Source organism: Puntigrus tetrazona, chromosome 21 (genome assembly GCF_018831695.1).
Source record: "Puntigrus tetrazona isolate hp1 chromosome 21, ASM1883169v1, whole genome shotgun sequence".
In the NCBI taxonomy this organism is placed as follows: Eukaryota; Metazoa; Chordata; class Actinopteri; order Cypriniformes; family Cyprinidae; genus Puntigrus; species Puntigrus tetrazona.
Genome location: NC_056719.1, coordinates 10,678,157 through 10,700,727, shown reverse-complemented (window position 1 = coordinate 10,700,727; position 22,571 = coordinate 10,678,157). Strand labels below are relative to the sequence as shown.

Below are 22,571 nucleotides of genomic sequence, written 5' to 3'. Positions count from 1 at the left end.
ACAGACAAGCTAGTCTTTAAACAGTCACCTTTATTACCATGTTAACACCTGCTTGCATAAAAAATGCTTTGCATTATTACAAAACCATAGAAAAAAAGAACAGTTGAACAAATCAATAACTTAAAAAGACTTACAGAATACTCAGTTGTCAGAGATCACATAAATCAGTATTAGACAGACGGTCAACAGTACATTCATTTTTAACTATTAACCTAAATAAACTTCCTGTGTTCAGCTGACAAATGACTCCCACTAGCTCGGCGGTCATGAGTACTCTCCAACACATGCAAGAGCATGTTCAAACTAAGGGCACGGTGTACAAAGGTGATGAAGAGGGGTTTTTTTTGATTGTGGATGGGTTGTGAGCGCGTTTTACTGGGCCCTCCTGGACATCAGCATCTCTCTGATGTTGTCCTCCGCATCTTTAACGCTGCGCTCTAGGTACGTCTTCTTTTGCTGTGGAGAAAACAAAAGGAAAAAAAGACAAAAACAGGTTGGTTATAACTTCACATTCGGAAACATCAAAAGGCTTTTTCTGTTTGATCACACCCTTTTACTCCCCAAACCGCGTTACAGAGCTGTTAAAAGTCTTTGTGATAAGATAAGATGATGATCTTTTTTTGGATCATTTTCAAAGACGGTCTTAGAGCGAATTAAAATTTGATTGCTTGGGTTGAGTACTGTTAAAGGCTGTTATCGTGCCTTTTTCAGTCAGATCGTTTCTGATTGTTCAAGCAGTTTCTGATTGTGCTGCATTCTAGAGAAAGTGTAAATGGATTATTACGCAATGTGTGCCAGGAAGTGTAATCACTAACACCTGGTTAGTGACCAAGATACTGTACGGTTACAGGCCTCTACCTGAAGTCGTCCGACAGTGTGTTGCAAAAGAAGTGAGTCAAATGCACAGAGTGCGCACCGACACACACACACACACACACACACACACACACACACACACACACAGAGAGAAAACCTTTGCCCCAGGCGATGTGGCACCGTCTCATACAAGCGATGAATACAAAAAAAAAAGCTATTTTGACATAATACAAACATTACTTAGCCATTTATTATTCTTGGATTTTTATACCTTACGTCGCAATTTCATGTTCGAGACATCACAAAATAACCAAAGGTGAGCCGGATTGTACTTCTATGTGGTTGTAGGTCGAAACTTGTGGCTTGTAGGCTGAAATCTTTGTAATGATTAAAGTATAGGCATGTGTTTACATCTGTAACCAAGCATTACTGCGCATTAGCTCACTGCTGTCAGGGAACCCCACCCTTCCTCCATCCCCCCTCAGTCACACAGGACTAGCTAGATTCTCAAAAACCAAATGATATGACAACAACTTTAAAGTGAAAGCGCAAAACCGAAATTCAGTATCAATTACTCATCCTTGTGGCGTTCCAAACCTTTAATGAAGATGTTTCTCATGAGACTTTCATTGAAAGTTTATTCCGTCAGCAAGTGGACAGGTCAAAAAGGAATAGTTTGATAGGAATCCATGAGATCTTGCATTTTGTGCGAGAGCGAAAGCACTAACTAGTTCTATTTGGTTATGTGGACTCACCGAGTTGTTATGAAAGTGACTTCTATATTATGCCTGTGAAAAGATCAGTTTATTGTCAGTAGTTTATAGCGATGTATGACAATCACACGTAGCAGCTAACTTTTGGTCTACTGCTCTCTGCATGACCCTCTTAACGCTAGGCAAAATCTTTCATCTTCACATGAAATTCCCAATGCTGTGGACTCCTGACGAAACTACTGGAATTTAACCGTTAATCGTGTAAGTATAGGTTAACTATAGGTGCCATTTTTAAGTTGTGTTCAACTTAAAGCAGCATGACTCAGACCATCAGTGTTTGACCTGAAAGTACCTCAAGAGCATTTTAAAAGCATAAGTGATACTTCTACTTGGCGTGCTATTAATAATATAGACCCTTTTTTTACCCTTGAAATGAAGTGATTGTGTCCTAAATTTGTACATTAAACAATTCATATGGAAAACTTTTTGAGTTTTGGAGGAATGGATTTTTAATGGAGGCAGAGAAATCTCCCAAGTTATCCATATTTTATTACAGATCTGGTACAACATAAAGTTGCGTAACTGATAAGAGTTTAAACTTTTGGTGACTTATAAAAAAAAAAGAAAAAAAAGAGCAAATTCCTTTTGCGTTTACCGGGTTTTAAATGCACTGTCTTTGTTTCCCAGTAACAGGCACGTGCGCTGATAACTGCAAGAAAAGCTAAGTATTTGTTTGTTCTTTTATGCAAACATATTTTCCAATGAACTACGCCAAATGTGTCACAAATACGCAAAACGAGGACGCAGAATGAGACAAATATCCGAAAAAGCCCGTCCTATAAAAAGCCAGAGCCTATTGTTCGTTGAAGAGAATGTTTATTTTTGGAAGCTCGTCCGGCCTGTTTACGTACAAAGCTGCTTGTGTTTTTTTGAATTTTTGTAGATGCAGATGATACAGGTTATCTACTTGCTTGTTTTTAATGTGAGGGTGACGGCTTTTTCACACCATGGCATGTGCTTTGTGATAGGTCTGCATGGCATAAGGAGGAGGGAATTTTCTCTGAGCAAGCATGATAAGAGATATGACAACAATTGATACCGGCTTGCCCATACCTCCCCACAGAAAAAAAACAGGTATTTATAGGTCATAGTGCTTAGAAAGGCAGAGAAAAGGTCATGAAAATATTTCAGAGGGTAATTACACAAGAGGGAAAACAATGGCCAACAGGGGTGGCATCAAAAAGACACTTAAATGATAACATTTAAATGTTTGGGGTGAAAAAGCCTTTTAAGCTCAACAACTGATCAAAAATACAGTGAAATTTGTAATACTTTGAAATATGATTGGAAAGCTACATTTTCAGCAGTCGTTCTCCAATGTCAAATGATCCTTCAGAAATCATTATGCCAAGTAAAAACATTTGTCATTATCATCAATGCTGGAATTATTTGTGCAGCTTAAATGTTTAAAACACAGTCCGATTCCTGAGCAATTGAGTCGGTTCTTTCAATAAATCATTCAAAATGATAAACTGATTCAAAATTGGTTTGAGTCAGTCTTGCGAATCTTTAAATGGACCGAACTCACTGTTTAAAGTTGAAGGCGGCAAACATTTATTCCAGCGGTTTATTTACTGATGTATCTGGTTTGTGTTTTGGGTGGGGAAGGTATGCTATAAAAAGAGCACTGGAGCGTGAGCTGAATAACTGAAGGGGAATCCTCTTCCCTGTACGCTCTGTGAATCATATGCAAAAGAAAAGACGCTTCAGATACGCATGGAAAATTCAGAATGAGGCTGTTTGTGTTGACTGATATTATATCCGTGTTTAGGCAAGCTGAAACTAGCTGTTAAGTGCAGGAACAGAAATGATCCTAACTAAGCGGCGTTTGCCTCCTACACAGCTCGAGTGAGCCGAGGGTAAAACAATCACTCTTTTGACTCCATGAATGTCCTGCTTGGTATATTGTGTGTGTGTGTGAGTGTGTGTGTGAGTGTGTGTCTCTTTCACAGTTTTGGACATCTCCACTGATCTCTCGTCTATGAAATAGAACCATTTAAATCCAGCTCCTTTTGATCATTCTGTCGAAAAAAGTTGCAAAATACTGTACAAATTTGCTTATCTTAACATCTATTGGTAACTTTCTGGTAACAAAACTGTAAATTGATTTCATTTACTATTTCTAAAAATTACAAATGTAAAATACTGTTAAATTTATGTTTGTTATTTTAGGAATACATTAGGGTGTTTTGTGTTAAAAAAAATGTATACAGAAGTACAGATAATGTGCTATGGACAGGTAGAATTCTGTTTGCATCTGCATTATTATGGTTTTTATCAGTATATTTTAAAGCACAAAGAAGATTTTAGCGTTTAAGGAGATTACATAATGGTGTGCAAACATCGCTTTTCTATGAACATGACATCAATGAAATACAATACCATCACATAATGTATTTTTGAAGGGACTTTTAACTGTGAAAGACTATAAAATGCAACAGTAAAAACTTTGCTTAATGGTAATACTCAAAATGCATTTCAGAGTAAAATAATTCTAAATGTAGAATTTATGAAGATATGAAAACACTGGATATTATCATTTGTAAACTGACATTTCCAGAATTCAACGTGGGACACTTCATACATGATGTTTTCTTTTAATAATAGTGTCTTGAAGTTTGTCTGTTTCTTACACTATGTAACTTTATTTTATGTTAATTGCATAATTTTTTCTCTTTACCATCTCTGTTATAATTTGTGCTTTTTAGTAGATTTAAAAAAATAAAATAAAATAGCAGAAGTGATCTGGCAAATTAGAAAGTTAGGGGTTGTTCTGTAAATATGCATAGATATTCGCTTTTATTGTTCTGGCATCATCCATGAATGTACCAATGTGCAATTTTACGGCATACACGTGTAAAACCTGATTTCTAAATTCAGTTTGGCACTTAAAATAATCTCAACATTACCAGTGGAATATTAAAATTTCATCAGGAACAAATAAACTTCTAAATGGTCACTCAAAATAACAAAAGCATGCAAGATCAATCAATGCACCAAATTCAGGACTAAACCGGTTATCATCAAAAGGTATGGGGCCCAGCAGTTAATGGGGATTCCCCTTTGCCCAAACACGTTGTGTTATGGAAACACTATTCTCCACGCAGATAATGATACCTCAGAAGACTGACCTTCCCAGAACAATGCGGAAGAAGGCACAAAGAGAGGTCTTGTGGCTTTCTCTTCTGCGGTTCGCTCTGAATCGTGCTGCAGAAGCCTTCATTGTTGTGGCCTGAATGGCCCCTCTCATGGAAGTGAGGGCCGCCCATAGTGGCTTCTGTCAGAGCACAGATGACAGGGCAGATAGTCTGCACAGACACCGCCATTAAAGAGCCCTTTGTTGATGCCGGCTCCTCAACGAGAGGCCGAGGTGACGCTTCTGAAAAGCGCTGCCCTGTCCCAAAGGCCGACAGAACAGATGAGCGGCGAAGAAAAGTTGTTTCATGTCAAAGTCTAACACAAGCAACTGCAAAAGGAACGTGGCTGCAGCGATATGATTCTAGAGAAATGGAGGTGGAAGATGCCTCGGGGTGAAAGCAATGCCATGAGCTGCAGTACTGTTTGTCTTGCAGAAACAAAAGTGTTCTTGGGAGTGCCTCTGAAACAGGAACTTTAGTTGTAGCTGGTGCATTGGACAAGCAAAGATAAACTGTTGTTATTATGATAATTACAGAAGCACGTACAGAAAAATGGAAGCCATGAATTTCAGTGGTAATAGTGTGGTGGATATGGCCAATGCTATCAACAAGCAACCAAACCCCCCCAATATATTGCCATTGAGAATTTCGGGTCAGTTGACCCAGTGTTATATAATGTTAGCTCATTTAGCTGGTAAACAGACGAGGATTGTCGAAACTGCAAAAATGCATCAATGAACATCAATAGGAATGTCTTAAAAACTGTGTATAAATCAATTTTCATTAACATTTGCATTTCATTAATGCAAGGATGCATTAAGTTGATCAAAAGGCGCAGTAAACGCTTGCATTCTTAAAAAATTCATTTGTTCACTAAGCTGTTCAGTTTAATCGCAACATATTATCATTGTTCGCCATCTGTTTGACTACATGTAATTTGTAGAAACTTATCAGGATAAGTGCTATATTTGAAAACTCAAATGTTGGAAAATTAGCCTATTTGCCATCACAATATTAAAATATAAAACAGCTATTTTTAAATTGTATTTTTTTTTTAATCAAATAAATGCAGCCATCGCAAGTAAATTGTTATTTTAGAACATTAAATAACTTGAACTTAACCACAAAAATTATATAATATATATATATATATATATATATATATATATATATATATATATATATATATATATATAAATAAAACTAAATCAGAATTTTAAATCTTTCTCTTGTGGTAGGGCCAGCCAAAATTTTGTACGGAAGAATTTTTTTAGTCTTATAGTTGTTTTATTTTCATACTGTCCAATATGTCCTCTTCCAAATTCTTTGAGCATGCACTAAAAAATATCCCTGCCAAACCTACAAGCACCTTTAATAAGAAAGGATAATTCTGTGCCACTGTACCCTTGAGCTTGGTAAAGTCAAATGAGGGGCAGCACAGCAGGTGCGAAGAGACCCATCATGCATCTTAAAGAAGTTCATGTGGGCATGAACGTGCCATGTAAGGACATTTGTCCCATGCACTGACACCCAAGCCATGCAACTAAATCTGCAGTATCTCCCTCCCACTGCCTCTGGAGTATTAATAACAAGCTTCTCCCTTCTTTCACTGCAAATGCAGAGAACAATACGCCGGTGACACTCAGGGAAAGGGGCTGACAGATCCATAACAGCCCTGTCAGCAGGTTTTCTCAAACGCTTCAATACAAGCCGCCCCCCAACCCACCTGCATCGTGGGCCAATTATGAGCTCACAACGGAACCAGCAGTGGTGTTATTGTCACCCCAGGAGTCATCAGACATGTATGGGCATCACGAGGGTGGTGAGTAGGCCAAGGCGACGCTCAGATGCTGACGACATGGTGTTACCTCGTAACGTATTGCTTTGCGTCTGGGCAGCGCGAATACGGAGGCCAAAGGAGCCACGAGTTCATTCGCTCCCTGTGGTCTAAATGCGGCCCCAGTATGTACTAGGCGGGAAATGGCAGCTATGCGCTTTGACTGTACACAGGCGTTAAAAAAGCAAGGAGGCTTCTGAAGCATTTGTGTGACTCAGGGGTTGTCTTTCAAACGCTAACAATCACCGTCATTATATCAGTGCCCTTAAAAGCCATTTCACATTGCACTGACAGACGCCAACAAACGGCAACAGCAACGTTCCCCTGGTTTTGTTCGATCGGTGTGTTATTCCTCTTGGCATCTGCTGGCATTGGTTGACTTTGTCGGGTCTTGGAATGTCTGAGACGTGACGTACTATATTCAGTCAGCTACCAATGCAGTCCGAATTGGCCTTAAAACCATCAATCGATTACGTTTGGAAAGGCAAAAAAATAGGCACAAAAATCTTCTTAAAGAATCATTTCAAACATAAAAAGAATGGAAATTCAAACATTGTTCTAGCATGTGACGCACACAAGCTTATGTATTTAGGTCAAATTAAATATAAACGATTGTGTTTCTTTAGAAGATTTGGATTCATATAGATTAAATGCTTAAATCTTTTGTGTGTTTTATTTACCTGGACTTTTAATAGAGGGACCAGAACCATTAGTCTAATGGGTTTAGAACAACATGACAAGAGTAAATGATGACAGAATTTGTATTGTTGGTTAAACCATCTCTTTAAAAAAAAGTTTCTCCACGAGAACATCTCTGATTTTATGGTAATTGTTTCCAAAGACTCACTGATCAACTTAATAATAACTAAAAACATTGTATTAACATTCCAAGCAATAGCAATATGCAAATTACTTTTGTAATAAGGTTTGCCAACAAGCAATGCCAGCGGTGCAACTCAACACATCCCCATTTCAGTTCGGCAACGCATGAAGAAACTAACTGTGAATGAGAAGCATTAAGGCACTGTTATGTTGCAATCTTACTTTTCAAGAATTTTTGACACTTTAAAAAAATCATTTTTATTTTTAAGAATGTTTAAATATTTGTAGGACGTTTTTTGACGTGTCACACCTCGTAAACATTACCATGCCTGCATTTATGATTGGAGAGACAATAAAAAGCATGTACTACTCTACAGTTCTAGTTGTGTCCTTTTTTGGAAACACAAAAAAGTATTTTCAATGTCTCAACAAAACACAGCTGACAGCAACACTACAGCGGAAATAAGAGCTCAACCTTCTTTCTTTGCGTAAACATTTGGGTGGTGTTGTGAAATAAACCCACACAGTGATGTAGAGAAGTGGTGGCGATTTAAGGACGTACGGACAAGTCATAACTTCCATTAAGAATATCTCTTTGGTTTTGACGCTTTAGTCTTTGCACTAACAGCTTGTAAAAACCAAAAACCAAAATTGAAATCACATCATTTGACCCTTTTAAAAATATACAAAATATTCTTACATTACACCTTCAAGTTAGAATATACTGCTAATAAAAAAAGACATTAAAAAAAATAGCAGTTTAGAATACATTTCTAGGAATGCTGCTAGAAACCGGACCCTTGTCTCTATGGGATATGCGATGATCGCAGGGCAATGACACAAGCTGTCATCAGGTTTGACGAGGTACTTCTTACGACGGGGTTGGGCTGCACCAGCAGGGAAGCCCTGGGCCTTGTCCCAGAAGTCACCAGCCCTGCATTTATTCAGGATGATGTCGCAGCCGAGCCTGGAATTACACCCAAACTGCCCAGAGCACCGCAGCCAAAGACAGACAGGCCCAGACACGACTCAGAACACACAGTCTGGGCCAGAACACACACAGCTCAGAAATACTGCAAACGAGTGTACGCCCACGATCCCGCAGAACTCATGCACACTTCAGGTGCACTTCCTCCCAGCTCGTTTGCCTTTTAAAATGTAAGGTACCAGCAAACAACAGCTTAAAGTGAAGCAACGGCTGTGCACATGCAAAACTGGGAAGTAGATGAGTAATTGAAAAGTTGGTAAATAAATTATTCAAATTATGTAAACCAATTTACTTCGACATCTTGGATTAACAAGGAAATGCAGTGCCCACATCGCTCTGACATCACACACGTGCAGCGTCACTCAAAGCAAACAATATTTTTGAACAGGCTAATAGACTAAATCGCAACAATTATTTGATTAATAAAATGAAATGGCAAAAACCCCATGTCTGCTTTCATAGTATACTATATGGCAAAAACAGTATGTTGCAATTAGTTGAAAGATTGTTCATCAAATGGAGCAGCTAGGATGTAGCTAAAGTTTACATATCTATAAAGGTTTGGGGTTTGTTTTTCCAAGTATACAGTAACCTGAATCCATTCTGCTTAATATTTAATAATAATTGTTTTTTGTTGTGAAAACCACAGCAAGAATTTTTAGATTAATATACATTTGAAATCAGTTAAAGTCTTTACTGTCCCTTTTGATTAACTGAACACAATGCTTTACAAGTATTAATTAATTTTCATTGATTAAATGAAATGATACTGACCCCAAACATTTAAATGGTAATGCATATCTCAATTTAAAATTTCATTGTAATTTCAAATTTTATTCATTATAAATTTTTTTTAACTCAAATCAGTTAAAACTGCCCATCCCTACTATAAAAAAACAAAATAAAAAACAAGTATTGTATATAAGAAAATAAGTGAATAAAGAAACAAAGGATTTAGTGTCTATACTCGATACTTCATGTTCATTGCCAAAGTGTCATGATTTGATGTTTAGATCTACATTTTCAACACAGACTCAAAGCTGGAGAGAGATGAAGCAATAATTCTGCATGACACATCAGACCCAGACAGATGAAAAGCGATCTAGACTACCGTACCTCATCTACAAACTGTCTCACTGCAACCCTTCATCACTTTATACGCTCATAAAGGGCTGTGGTAACAATTCATTTGCACTAATCTCTCACATTATGCTCACATATGATCAATGTACCGTTGACGCGAGATAACCCATGAACGATGAGTGAATTTTACAGCACATCCAGACATCCGTGCACTGACTGAAAGTTGATTTAGACTGATAAGAAATTGGATCATTCGGAAAGCATCTCTGAAGCAACACTGCGCACTGTATAAAATCAACAGTATTTTTAGAGCATGGGTTTAAATTCCCATCATAAGGAAATAAATACTTCCTCTCATCCTTCTCACGAAAGTTTCCAAACTTACGTAGTCTTAAAATATCAATGAATAGAAGCGCGTCTCTTGCCGTTACACCTCGATGACAGGATGTACGGTTTCATTAAACCTTTGCTCTTGACTGGGGTAGTGTCTTGAGTTTCCGGCAAAAGCCTGCCGCATCCCACTCATGTCATGCAAGTTAAAAATAACCGCACTGATGCGAAAGCCGTTTGACGCACAACGGAAGGCTTCTGATAGGAAAGCAGGACCTCCCATGAGGCTACAGGTGGTCTCGCACGCTCCTGAATTTCAGGCAAACACCTGAACGGCTGCCTTTTCACTCTGTCACAGACATCAATGAACTGCCTGAACGCTTTTGTTCACTCTGTGACTGATGTGGTCACAAACTCAAAGCTCAAGATCTGTTTCATGTGCTGCATAACAGTGTGCTAGTGTTTCAATGAGGATCTGAACTAAACCGCCATTTAGCAACAAATATGGTCAATTTAGTTGGTAATTTTGCAATTCTGCGCATTCAGCGGTGTCGTAATTTCATTACGGACTGAATACTTAATATAGTGATATGCATTTGAACAATGACCGTAGAAAGCTGGCTAATTAATACGAGGTACTAAGTGCTTGTGCTGATTCACGTGCGGAAGATGCTTTCGTCAGCTTGTAATTATGATGTAGTATTGTATTATAGATTATATTCTATGTATATTTGTTAACACTTTAAAATAAGTAACATTTGTTATTTATTAACTATGACTTTTCCCCCTCAATGAATTCTTAATTAGCACCAATTTAATAGTTATTCAATTTAGGCATTGGGTAGGATTAGGGATTAACAATAAGGTCACGTAGAATAAGATATTAATATATGCTCAATTAGCACTAATAAATGGCTAATATTTTATATAATAAGCATGCTAATATAGGTGCAAGCGTAAAATAAGGTGTTAAGGGTTAGATGAAGATTTTTAAATCATTTGTTTCTGTGATTGCAAAGCTGCATTACTCCAGTCTTCAATGATCTTTCACAATAACGTACACAATAATTATATTTTAGATAAAGCTGCCATAAGAGGATTATTAAAGACTTATATAAAAAGAGCCCTTTAAAACAATGGTTGAAATTTGGTTACGGTATTATTTATAAACTAAAAACAAATGAAATAAAAATCTGAAAAAAATATATATTTATATATATATATATATATATATATATATATTATATATTTATTTATTTTTTATCTACAGCCACCTCCAGACTACAAACAAAAAAGCAGACCAATTTCAGAGGAACTTCATAGGGCAGGCCATTTAAATTTTTAGGCTGGTGAAAACATCTACGATACGTTGCCGCACAAGAGGAAAAACCCGGTGTGCCACTGAATCAATCGCACCAGTCATTTTCATAGAAGCCCACGTGTCGATGATGACGATGACATCTGACATCACACTTTCCTACAATGAGTTCTTGGTAAGTCAAATTAAGAATGAATATGTCAGTCCTTTCACAATTTTTTTTTTTTCAGACCACCTACAAACTTCCAGTGCAGCTTTCTCAGACTGTCCATGGAACTGTGGACAACCTCACAAAAACGTCAGTATTTTATACAGACCCGGGGCGGTTGGCTGCGTACACATTGTTCACAAATAAGGACCTCATGCCAAATAAAGCAAAAGTCCAGGCGAAAGGATGACAGCACTAATAATACGACACGCGGCGTGTGAATGTTTATGAGAAGATAAGTGTATCATGAGGGTTATGTAGCTCATGTGGTTTCACCATAGTGATGGGAACGCTGTAAAGTACGCCTATCATTTTAACCACACATCTATCACACTGAACCCTCCGTGGAGCTAAAAAAAGACTGAGGGCTTCTAGCCCACAAACACAAAGTGTGAAATTCTGAATGCACTTGCAAAACAGTGGGAGAAGCACGCAAACACAGCTCGGGGGGAAAAAGTTACCGCAGGCTTTTGGGTTTTTAAAGAAACAGAAGTTAAGCATTCCTCCTTTGTAAACGCTTGAAAAGCCACACACACAAAACAGAAATTCCCTCTGCATTAAAATACTATTTTTAGACCACTTTGCATATGAAATGCGGTCCAATCATTAATAAAACTACATTTGAACTAGGGCTGCACGATTTTGTATTTGCAATTACAATTACAGATTAATCACAATTATGTAAGCATTCAAAGGGGCAATTTATTGTGAGTCCACTTATGTTCTTTTTTTTGACAGGTTATCTTGAGGGTGTTTCCATTGTTTTCTTTATTGTTGCTTTTGCTCAGTTTGCGTTATTGCATCAATAAAGCATCATTAATCAATGCATCACTGCATTAAAAGCATCAACTTCCTAAATAATCCCTACTGACTCCAAACAGCTGTGAGAAGCACAAAACAGTAAAATAACAATATTAATAATAATATATTTAAATGAATACACAAAGCTGCAAACAGAGTCTGTAACACATTCGAATATTATTGTTGCTATATCTGAATTTTAGCATTGCTATTATTAAACACAAAAGTTATGACTGAAATGGACTAACTTATTTACAAAAAACTAATTGCATAATATTCATTCACAGAACCTCAGGTATGACCTACATTTAGTTTCTTAACTTCTAACACTGCATATAGCATACTCAAGCTGTTCTGTACAACTCTGTATCTGTATAATTTTTACATATTTCATATTTTACAAGCTGAAACATAAACAGCAACTTGTTTTGGCAATCGTTGACTGACAGACGAGTAGGCAATTAAAATGCAATAAATGCACTAAAATGTGGGTTTAGTGACAGGATTGCAAAACGTTTTGGTCAAACCTGAACACCAATGACCGGACCTTAAGAGATAGATGTTAATACTAGATGTAAACATGTGATCAGAATTAACACCACTGAGGTGTACGACAGTGTGGCACCGACGTTTTTGTGCTCCTAACGTACCTCAAGCTCCTTGATCTTCTCATCCGCCGTCTTCTGCTTTTCCAAAAGCTGATTAGCGATCTCATCTTTTGACTGCAAAATGAACCTGGAAAAAAGAGAGAAGGAGGTCAAAACAATGAAAATTGTAATTCAGGGCAGATTTTACACCAAAAAAATAAACAAATAAATGTACACACATGCGTCCTGCTCCCTCGAACATGCGTGTGGTGTTAGGGAGAGACGTGATCTCTGCGTGCGTGAGGTTCGAGTGCTTCTTCATGCGGCTCAGCTGTTCGATCTGCAGGTCAGCCAGCTTCACCTTCTGCTGGGTGTCAATCATTTTAGCCTGAAGCTCTGCAAAGGCCTGTGCAATGCAGATGTGAGGATTGATGTTTGGGTTAAACGAGATTTTAAATGCAATATCATCAACCGTGCTTTAAAACACAACAGATGTGAAGAAGAAAATTATTATAGAGAAACCTGAGAAAGGGTGCTACATAAACTGTATGGACTAAAATGCAGAAATAACTTTTAATTTTTACTAGTCCTTCTATTTTTGCTAAATGTTTATGATGGCAATCATAGCCTGCATCAAAGTATTGTAGTTATGAATAACCAACAAGAAGTTAACGTCAAATAACCAACAATGAAACAACATTAAAGCAATTTCGTAGGATTCCTACACTATTTTATGTATGTAAACATATTAATTTAGAAATGGTTCGCGGTAATAAAAGGCCTTCACAATAGTAAAAGTGTAATGTTTATGATAAATTGACTTTTTGAAAAAAAGAACAGGTTTCTAATGCACCGAGGTTGCATGTCGATGTATCACGTTGCTTTTAAAGGTCTTTTCTATAATATTAATCTGATTGAATTTACAAAAAACCCTTTGCTTGATAGATTTATAACGACGAAGCACCGAACCCGTTCAGCCTCTTTGAATAAATCTGTAAACCCATTTTTACCTTCTTTAACTCGAGGTCTACGGGAGCCGCCATGACGGTGAAAAGAGAAAGTTAGTGCGCATGCGCCGGTTGTCGCAAACACTAGCGAGCTCACTACCTAGACAGCATTTTCGGCTTCGAATACAACGCTGGTATTTAAAAGATTCTCCCCAGATAGGCACCACAGTACGTTTATACACACAGCCTCAGTCTGAAAATAGTGCAGCACAGGAATGGCCCAGTACACGAGTGCTATTAAACGGAAAACTGAAGTATTTATGGTTATGTTAATGTGAGAGTAAATATGAAATGCTGGTACACTTGCGATGACACAGATGTTTCAAAAACATGATTTGTGTTGCCCTTTTTATTTTTTACACCCAATTTTTGCACCACATCTGGAATGTTTCACCTCAGCGAGACATTGCTTGAGAACATTTTTGTAATTATCAGCACGTATACAATTGTATATGAGACGTACCTCACGACATAACATTTTTATATCCATACTCACCCTAGTGACCTCTCAATAGTTTAAACCTCACAACATGCCTTTACATACCAACATATTATAAAAAGTGACTATTCTACCAGACCCGCACCTTTCTTACTAACATAAGCACCGAAAACAAGAATCACAGAAGTCAAAATGTTTATTACACAATTGTTTATTAAAGTAAAACAGCTAAAAATGTTTGGTTATCACTGCTTAAAATTAGTAAATGAAATCATGTTATTTTACACTATACACATAGCACTTTGATAAACATATTCCATTTTATTTCACTTAATTTAAGCTACACTTTCTCAGTAGACCTACAAAGCCCTGCCTCTGACATTCCTCCACAGTACATGATTTAATGGATTGCATTTTTAGAGCTCCGCAAATCGGTTTACTTCACAGTTTAGCTAAAATATTATTCGAACTTTACCGAAGGCTCTTCCGCGTGCGATTGCAAAGTCTGTCATGCAACTTCAGTCCTATTAGAACATTATTTGATTGTATCTATCGATAATAAATATCTATACAATAAAAACACACATATACAAAAACTTACAGTGCACAGAATTGTTACGTATCAAAATAAATATCCAATACATTATAAATAAATAATTACAAGTGCTTCGTGGTGTTTCCGACAGTACTATAAATTGAAACTGACGGGAGAAACCAGAAACACCCTTTTTAAGAATAAATAAATAAGCAATGAACAAAAAAGCAACTTGATTAAAGTCGCTATACATTCATCCGGTTCAGTCCTCTCTGTATGCACGTTCTCCACCGGGAGAATAGGTTCGTAAGGACATTGTACTGCGTTCAAAACATCCTTCACGGCAGTGTAGACGGCCGCCACGACTGCAGGACGTCAGGGCCATGGGATCGATTTAAACAGGGGCAAGGATTTTTGTAAAGCGATGATCTAGAAACTGCGTCCCTGCTTACTCCTCAGTCCTCAACGCCATCCATCCATGGGTCGCATGCCCTTTTGGGTTTCTTCGTCCTGTAAAACAATAATAAGTATGATTTTGCATTCATTTTAATACCGAACAAACAAAACCTGGCCATTCACTGAGAAGCATTTACCTTTCTTCCCTCATCACTTCTGCACCGACGTTGCCTCAAGTTTGACCTTTTCTTCACTTTCTACATCAGCGTCGTCTTTTTTGTGGTACCTGTAAGAAAAACGCGCTGAGCGTCTAAGGAGTTCTGCAAATGGTTTAATGAATAAAGAATAACATAATGCTGATTCGTGGTAACCTACCTTAGCGCCAGCAGAATAGCGATGACTGCGAGACACATGAGGGACAGGACCACCGCTATAACCGCTAGAGCTGTGGTCCGGCTGTAACGCTGTTTCTCTTTACTAACTGGCAGCGTGAATATATGGCATCTCTCTCCCGAGTATCCTGCATTACATCTGTAACAAACACCAAGACCAAAGATCAAAATCAGTTCAAATGCACAACGGGGGAATCATATCAAATTACAAAAACTCTTTTACCTCTTATGGCTTTACTTCTTGCGCTAATTACATTTTGTAATAATGCAATATTCCTAATATTCTGAGCCTTAATATGATTAACCGCTAGTTTTTTCCTCCCTCACTTGTGAGCCACTTTTGATACAAAGAATAATAAAACTAAAAACAAAAAAGGGGTTGAACAAAAACTGCATGAAACTCACACACAAGAATGAGTGTTCAACTCCTTCAGATGCTGACACACTCCGTGAATGCAGAAATCTTTGTATTCCTTCAGGCAGGGGTTCTCCTTTCTTCCCCTGCCTTTTCCTTTGCCCTTCCTTTTTCCCTTTTTTGTCTTCTTCTCCGTAGTGGGAACGGCCGACGGATGTTTGGGTTTGGTGGAAAACGCAACTGTTGAGAAAGAAAGAGGGCTGATGTCAGTCACACTCAATTCAAGATCGCTAGCATTTCCTGTGGACGCATGCAACACTTCATTTTAGCATTTGTTTAATAAGATAAATATAACAAATAGGCTTAACGCAAGTAGTCATTCCATCTAGTTTGATTTCAAAATGTTTTTTAGTATTACAATAATTCGATTTTTATATTATATCAGTTACACAATATTATTTTTTTGTTGCATTTGTGTAAAATGCACGTTTATTATATAGATCTGAATCACTTTTACAAGTTGCTTTCACAGAAATGAAGCTCTACCTCTTGGCTCGTTGGAGTCATAATCCACAGACAGATCGTAATCTTCATCATAATCTTCATCCACATTTGTCCCTCTGTCCAGGTGGTGTCCGGTTGTGTTCGCTTTCTCTAGGGTGTGAAAAAGGTTGACCATTGTTGTTCTGGGTTTGGCACTCTCATACCTGTCCACAGAGGCGCCACTGCACACCTTGAGTAACACTGGGACAGAACAAGACACTTTACAGATATATAAAACACTTATTTTGGGTATCTAGCATACAGTTGATATGTAAAAGAAAGAAAAAAAAAAGGCAAAACTGAAAGCTGACGGCGATTATGCGAGTATGGGCGTCGCGTGAAGTGTAAAATGATAAATTAAACCACGATATAAACGGGAAAAAAGGAGTCAAAATCTTTCAAAACTGGTTAAAACGGCAACTGATAGGAACCATTTATATATTTAAATGAAAAAAAATGTCGCTCGAAACCTCGTGTAACAATTGTGTCACGTACCGGCCAAGTTATAACAGCATATTTTATTTAAAAAAAGCCACCGTTTAAAGCACTTACCGAGGCAATGGACGAGAAAGGTCGCAGTTCGTAACGTATTCATATTCCTTGTAGTATAATCCGAGTTATTACAGGATCAGAAGTGGATGCCTCCAGCACCGTCCGCGATCTGGACGCAATGCGCGTGCTGGGGACTGTGTCAAAAGTCTCGCGCGGAGAGCGCGCGCCGGTGCAGTTATATAGACATACACTTCCCTTACGTGAATCACTGGCCACACCTAATCAATCAGCAGCAGCACGTAAGATAAAGTTAATTTATTGTAATATAGTTCATTTGTTCCAGACTGATTGATAATTTGACACGTCGATGATTTGAGGGGAGAGCAGTGTCACGGGATATTACTGTCTAGCTAACAATAATAAACCCATTTAAGGATGGTAACTAGTTTCTGGGTCTAAACTGGCTGACCAACTACTGTTAAGAAGATTAAACTTAAAACTGGTTCGAGCGACTCATAGCTAGTTTTGCGATTATCCACAAGTTTGGACCTGCTGAGCTTTATAAGATGGGGGTTTTTTTTCAGCATTGAACCTATAGCAGAGGTTTGGTAAAAAATTATCTCTAATCATTATAATTGCAGTATTTTGTCTAACTTCTGTATGCTTATGGTGAAAAGGATATTAAAGAGACTAAGAACAAAAGTTCATACGCATACATCAAACGTTAATGGATTACTTTTAAGCACATGCATTTGCATGTATTATTTCAGGACAAACTTATCCATGAATAAATGTGATCATCCGCAGTTGGATCACTGGCACCACCTTGTGCCCAATAACAATTTCACAATATACAGACAACACATTAAAATCCTTTCTATAACCAGAAAGGACCAACTAAAAGACAGCAATTTTTTTTTAGGCCAGTTGTGGTTGGTCTTTACTAGTTTATTGTTGAACCTTGGATCACTTACAGAAAAAAAAAAAAAAAAAAACAAAAAAATGTGCATAAAGCAGAGGCAATGCATTTGTGAATGTTTATTAACCATGAGAAATCAAAGACAAACCAACAGAGGGGATTGCAACATATACAATAATGAAAATTAAAATATGCATCTTGTGAAGCAGCCGGACAAGAAAAAAACATTTTCCAGTTTATTTTTAAAAATCAGTTTCAAAGTTCTTTCAGCATTATAAAAAGTGGAGATGCAGCACCTCGTGCCATGCGAGGCCAGTGCTCTACAGTCTCTGAATGATATATCTGGAGGATATTTACAAGCATGACTAGTGGGATAGAAGACGATCGCCATGACTTGAGCTCAGCGGCTGGCCCTTCACCTCTCTGGAATTGCAGATAATATAATACTGATTCCAACGCTGAGGGTCAGAGTACGGGTTGGAAGGAGTGAATCTGATTCTTCCCATAGTCACCGTCACAAAGAACAAAAACCAGAAGAAGGCCTCAGCAAAATCGAGACAACCCAAACACTCGAATAAATTCCTTTAGGAGCTTCACATGCCCCAGCCCCCTCCCATGCCATTCATGCCGACTGATCCACGGCTGCTGCCATAATAACTGTTGTTCATTCCACCCTGGCTATCTGTAGATAAAATAAATAAATGTGTGAGAACCAGGAAAGTGAGACGAATGTGAAAATATACAATAAAGTGTACGGAATTAAAACTCACTGTAGTCATTGTAGCCTCCCATGCTGGACTGGTTGCTGTATCCTCCAGTGTATCCTCCACCCATCTGCTGCCCTCCGTGTCCATAAGATGACTGGTTTCCTAAGAGAGAGAAAAAAATACAATTGTGTTTTTTTTGTGTGTAATATAATGTCATTATATATACACACTCATAAATACTTATAAATTATATCACTATAGCTTAATACAAATATTACCAATATACTGTACACTCACTACATTAAGACCTTAATTTGTGTGACATTTAATCAACTTTATATACAGTCACTATTTATACTTACCCATTCCTCCCATCATCTGCCCGCCGTAGCCCCCATTACTGCCCCCTGCTGTTGAGTTTAAGAACAACTCAACATAACGGTGTTCTGAAAAGAAAAAGTGGTTTAAAAATCGGTCAAATGTAATACCAATAACGCAAAACCAATTCCTTCTAGTCCGGTGACGCCAAACTCACGCATGTTTGCTTTGTCCTTTGACATTGCAGCCACCGCATCTTCATGTGTAGCAAATTCCACATCAGCCTCACCGGTTACTCTCCCATCCGGACCAATCTCAATGTGCACGCGCACCGGGTTCAGAGGAGAGAAAAACTGCACACAAATGGTTTCACTTCATTAAAACGTATGCTCTTGATATCCAAATGCAACATTTCAAAACGGCTATAGCTTTTGCATAAAAACCATGTATGATCAAACACCTCCGACTCACATTGTAGATGTCCGGTTCTGTTGCCCGGTAAGGCAGTCCCCTCATGTGAACACAATGACCTGTGGTACTCTGAAAATTACCACCGTCACCATAACGTCCATCTGACACTCCTATTTAAAAAAAAAAATTTAATTTAAAAAACGTACACGCAGGATGGCTGAAGCGCAAAAACGTGGCATACAGGAAAAAGACTGTGGTCTAACCTCCACCATATCCTCCACGTCGCATCCGATCGAAGGACCCCCCGCGACTCATGCCGTTGTAGCCTCGGCCTCCTCCGCTGGGTCGGTCATAAGGCCCAGGTCTCTGCATGCCCATGCCTTTTCGTGGGGGTTCATAATGCGTCCTCACTTCAGCTCGGCTGCTCTTAAAGATCTCAATATACCTACAACCATACAGATGACAATTAAGGCGCGATGCAAGAACTCCTCGAAACACCCCTGTTCAGAAGCAAATAAGAAAGAAAATACATTTTGAACCTTTCCCTGTGCTACACGTACAATACACATGCATTTGAGAGCTTGGCATTAGCACATTTTGACTTCATCTTACTGCATACGTCTCCATTCTAGAGCTTTAGAAAAGAACATCCGACCCGTTTTAATTTAAAATAAGTGAATGATGAAAATACACCTTTAATAGTTGACCCTAAAATGAAAATGCACTCGCCCTCAGGCATTCCAAGATGTAGATGAGTTTGTCGTGCTTACCAGTGGATCCATCATTAGGCATTTTAACTTTAAATATTACATTCCGGCCAAAACAGTCCACAATCCATAACACTTCCTCCAGCAAAAAAAAATAAATGAACCCTTATTGACCTCTCACAATAAAACGCTTTTCATTGCTTGACCTCTGATATGTTTTTTTTTTTTTACTGAAGAAAGCAATATTTACTGCAGATGAATTTCTCCAAATCTGTTCCGATCAAGAAAAGAAACCCCTCTACATCTTGGGCGCCCTGAAGGTGAATAAACTTTCAGCAAATATTCATTTTCGGGCGAACCGTTCCTTTAATAATATATTTGCTTTTTCCGTTTGCTGCGTCATCCATGCATTAATCTAAAGTTTACTTCAGTGTGACAGTAAATATCAACCCGTTACACGATCCAGTCTAAATTGGAATTCAAACTGGCTGCTGCAAGGCACTTGTTTGCATGCTTAAGAATGAGAAATCCCATGATGCCCAAGTGCACCATTGCTACGCCCTAAATATGCATTCAGCCTTTTTGAATCCAGACATATTCATGACAAATAAAAAAACACACACAGAAAAACAAAACAGTAGGAGTCCATCAAGGCCCTGGGAGCCCTCTGGTGAAGACGTGTGCATGTCCGTGTGTAAGTTCATGTTGCATACCACTTTGAATGTTTACTGCAGTAGGTGTTTACCACATGAAAAACAGCTTAACCATCCAACCATCCATCCCCACCTGTGCCCTATTCTTTCCTTGTGTTTCTTTAGAGCCTTTTCAGCTATTTCCTGTGAAGCAAACTGCACGAAGGCCTCCCCCGTACTCCTCCCCTGGAAGTCCACCGGCAATGTTATCCCATTTGGCACGATTTCCAACCCTTCAACCCAAGGACAGATAACCCCAACGGGGACATATTAAATAAATCACATTCCCATTTACAAAAGTTTGTTTTGTTCTTTTCTTGAATGAAAATAATTAAAAAAAAAAAGCATGTTGCAATGAAGCCTACTGGGAGAGTTCCACTTGGCTTAGCGTTGATGATAAAGTGGCCATCCCAAAAGTTGGTGGCTGACAAAGTGATATTCCTAACGTAGCAGAATAATTTAAGGCAACAGTGCTGGATTAACTGATGAATTAATGCTTCAAATTATTCTAGCAACCATGGGAATGGTCAAATTCACCTCAATGAGGACTACGCTTGGCCATTACTTCTCCTGATGACTATGTGAAGAGCTAAAGGGAAGAGGTTGAAAATACCTGAGAAAAACTGCACAATTTCTTCCTTGCTACATCCAAAAGGAAGGCCGCGCAATCTGACCAGTCCGTCTCCCTCGGTCTCCGGACAGTTTGGGCCCGTGTGCTTCATAACCCAGTCCATTTCCACATTGTTTGATTTGAATACTGAAAATAAAGAACGGAATTCAAACTGAAGCAACAAATGAAGTTCAAAAGAACGACATTTGGTTTATTTTGATCGATTTAAGGCTGAATAAAAACATTTGTTTCTCTAAATTCTAATCGTCCGCTTGCATAAAAACTCCATACCTTCCACATATCTGTGCCCCATTGTTTCTCTGTCTTTTTTTATTGCAATTTTCAGGTCGTCCTCCGACTCCAACTCCACAAACGCTTCTCCACTTGGTCTGCCTTCTCGTGTGTATGTAAAGTGGATGGCTGTTCCATTGTTGCCAATTTTGCATCCTGAAAAGAGAAAGTTCAGCTTTCTTGTAAATATAAAGCTAAAAACGCTCAAGAGCACTATGGGGATCGGTGCGTAGACTCCACGCTGTTACCTGAAAAAAACCTGGACACTTCTTCTACAGAACACGACCAAGGCAAACCCCGAACGCGGACGACAAATCCTTCATCATCAGCCATGATAACAAAGCGTTTCTGCTTCCTTTTAAGCTACAGAAAAACACATAAGAAGAAAAGTTGACGCAACGACAATGTAGAACCGATGAAGAAAACAACGAAGAAACAAAACACCAGAACTCTGACTGACTGAGAAGCAACAGTCTCTGCAAGCCCGCCGTCTATTTATAGTCTTAATATTAGTGGTGTTCACTTTTAAATTCGCTGGCAGCTGGCGCGGAAACCACTTTGAATATATAACTTAACTGACCGCTAATGTTTACTATGGATCCAAACTAGCATTTACTAAGTCTCTTATGAAAGCGCATTCTGAAACAAAGAGCGCCAGCAGGCCTCCGAAGGCCAGCAGCTTCACAACAAATACCGCTTTAACGCAAACAGGGATTGAGCCTGTAAAACGACTAAACTGTACATTATGAATAACAACTCCTAGAAAAGGAATAACACAAAAGATACCTTGATATAATTGGTAATTTTTCTGCTCGGCGTGGTCACGTTTAACCGTTTCTCTGCTTCTCATTCAGCGCAGAACATGACAACTTCCTGTGAGTTTCCACGCCCACTTCCGCATTCGGAACCAACGTGTTGCGTCTGAAATAAAACTAATTTATTTTACCTAAACATTATTGTTGTTGAGTTATCACTGTACGCAGGCGTATTAATCCACATCGCTGTATTTGATATGCTATTTTACGTGACTAAAAGCATCACACTAGGATAACGTACA

The 22,571-nt window shown here is 38.4% G+C and overlaps 3 protein-coding genes across 3 annotated transcripts; all 3 read right to left on the bottom strand.

Annotated features, from left to right (window-relative positions):
* Positions 1–10: 10 nt before the first annotated feature.
* On the bottom strand, positions 11–13,827 carry pfdn1 (prefoldin subunit 1). Its single transcript, XM_043222149.1, has 4 exons — positions 13,711–13,827; positions 12,940–13,106; positions 12,764–12,848; positions 11–456 (listed from the first exon to the last, which is right to left on the bottom strand). Exons 1-4 carry the CDS (start codon positions 13,741–13,743, stop codon positions 373–375), a joined length of 369 nt encoding a protein of 122 aa, XP_043078084.1. The 5' UTR covers positions 13,744–13,827; the 3' UTR covers positions 11–372.
* A 514-nt stretch (positions 13,828–14,341) lies between these two features.
* On the bottom strand, positions 14,342–17,090 carry hbegfb (heparin-binding EGF-like growth factor b). The gene is made up of 6 exons (XM_043221633.1): positions 16,920–17,090; positions 16,371–16,568; positions 15,875–16,064; positions 15,453–15,608; positions 15,275–15,363; positions 14,342–15,191 (listed from the first exon to the last, which is right to left on the bottom strand). Exons 1-5 carry the CDS (start codon positions 16,960–16,962, stop codon positions 15,288–15,290), a joined length of 663 nt encoding a protein of 220 aa, XP_043077568.1. The 5' UTR covers positions 16,963–17,090; the 3' UTR covers positions 14,342–15,191; positions 15,275–15,287.
* Positions 17,091–17,882: 792 nt separating this feature from the next.
* On the bottom strand, positions 17,883–22,437 carry hnrnph1l (heterogeneous nuclear ribonucleoprotein H1, like). Its single transcript, XM_043221631.1, has 11 exons — positions 22,301–22,437; positions 21,763–21,877; positions 21,515–21,670; positions 21,227–21,370; positions 20,708–20,846; positions 19,478–19,659; positions 19,275–19,384; positions 19,021–19,156; positions 18,848–18,931; positions 18,549–18,647; positions 17,883–18,460 (listed from the first exon to the last, which is right to left on the bottom strand). The coding sequence occupies exons 2-11, from the start codon at positions 21,845–21,847 to the stop codon at positions 18,372–18,374; spliced, it is 1,224 nt and encodes a 407-aa protein (XP_043077566.1). The 5' UTR covers positions 21,848–21,877; positions 22,301–22,437; the 3' UTR covers positions 17,883–18,371.
* Between the last annotated feature and the right edge of the window lie 134 nt (positions 22,438–22,571).

Excerpts from the sequence above, each read along its gene's own strand:
- hnrnph1l (XM_043221631.1), bottom strand. The coding sequence starts at position 21,847 with ATGGCTGATGATGAAGGATTTGTCGTCCGCGTTCGGGGTTTGCCTTGG. Across the intron at positions 20,847-21,226 it reads AATTGTGCAGTTTTTCTCAG|GGTTGGAAATCGTGCCAAAT; the intron begins GTATTTTCAACC and ends CTTGGGTTGAAG. Across the intron at positions 18,648-18,847 it reads GCAGATGATGGGAGGAATGG|GAAACCAGTCATCTTATGGA; the intron begins GTAAGTATAAAT and ends TCTCTCTCTTAG.
- hbegfb (XM_043221633.1), bottom strand. The coding sequence starts at position 16,962 with ATGAATACGTTACGAACTGCGACCTTTCTCGTCCATTGCCTCG. Across the intron at positions 16,569-16,919 it reads CTTTCTCGTCCATTGCCTCG|TGTTACTCAAGGTGTGCAGT; the intron begins GTAAGTGCTTTA and ends GTTCTGTCCCAG. Across the intron at positions 16,065-16,370 it reads TGACTCCAACGAGCCAAGAG|TTGCGTTTTCCACCAAACCC; the intron begins GTAGAGCTTCAT and ends CTTTCTCAACAG.
- pfdn1 (XM_043222149.1), bottom strand. The coding sequence starts at position 13,743 with ATGGCGGCTCCCGTAGACCTCGAGTTAAAGAAG. Across the intron at positions 13,107-13,710 it reads TAGACCTCGAGTTAAAGAAG|GCCTTTGCAGAGCTTCAGGC; the intron begins GTAAAAATGGGT and ends TGCATTGCACAG. Across the intron at positions 457-12,763 it reads AGAAGATCAAGGAGCTTGAG|CAAAAGAAGACGTACCTAGA; the intron begins GTACGTTAGGAG and ends TTTTCTCCACAG.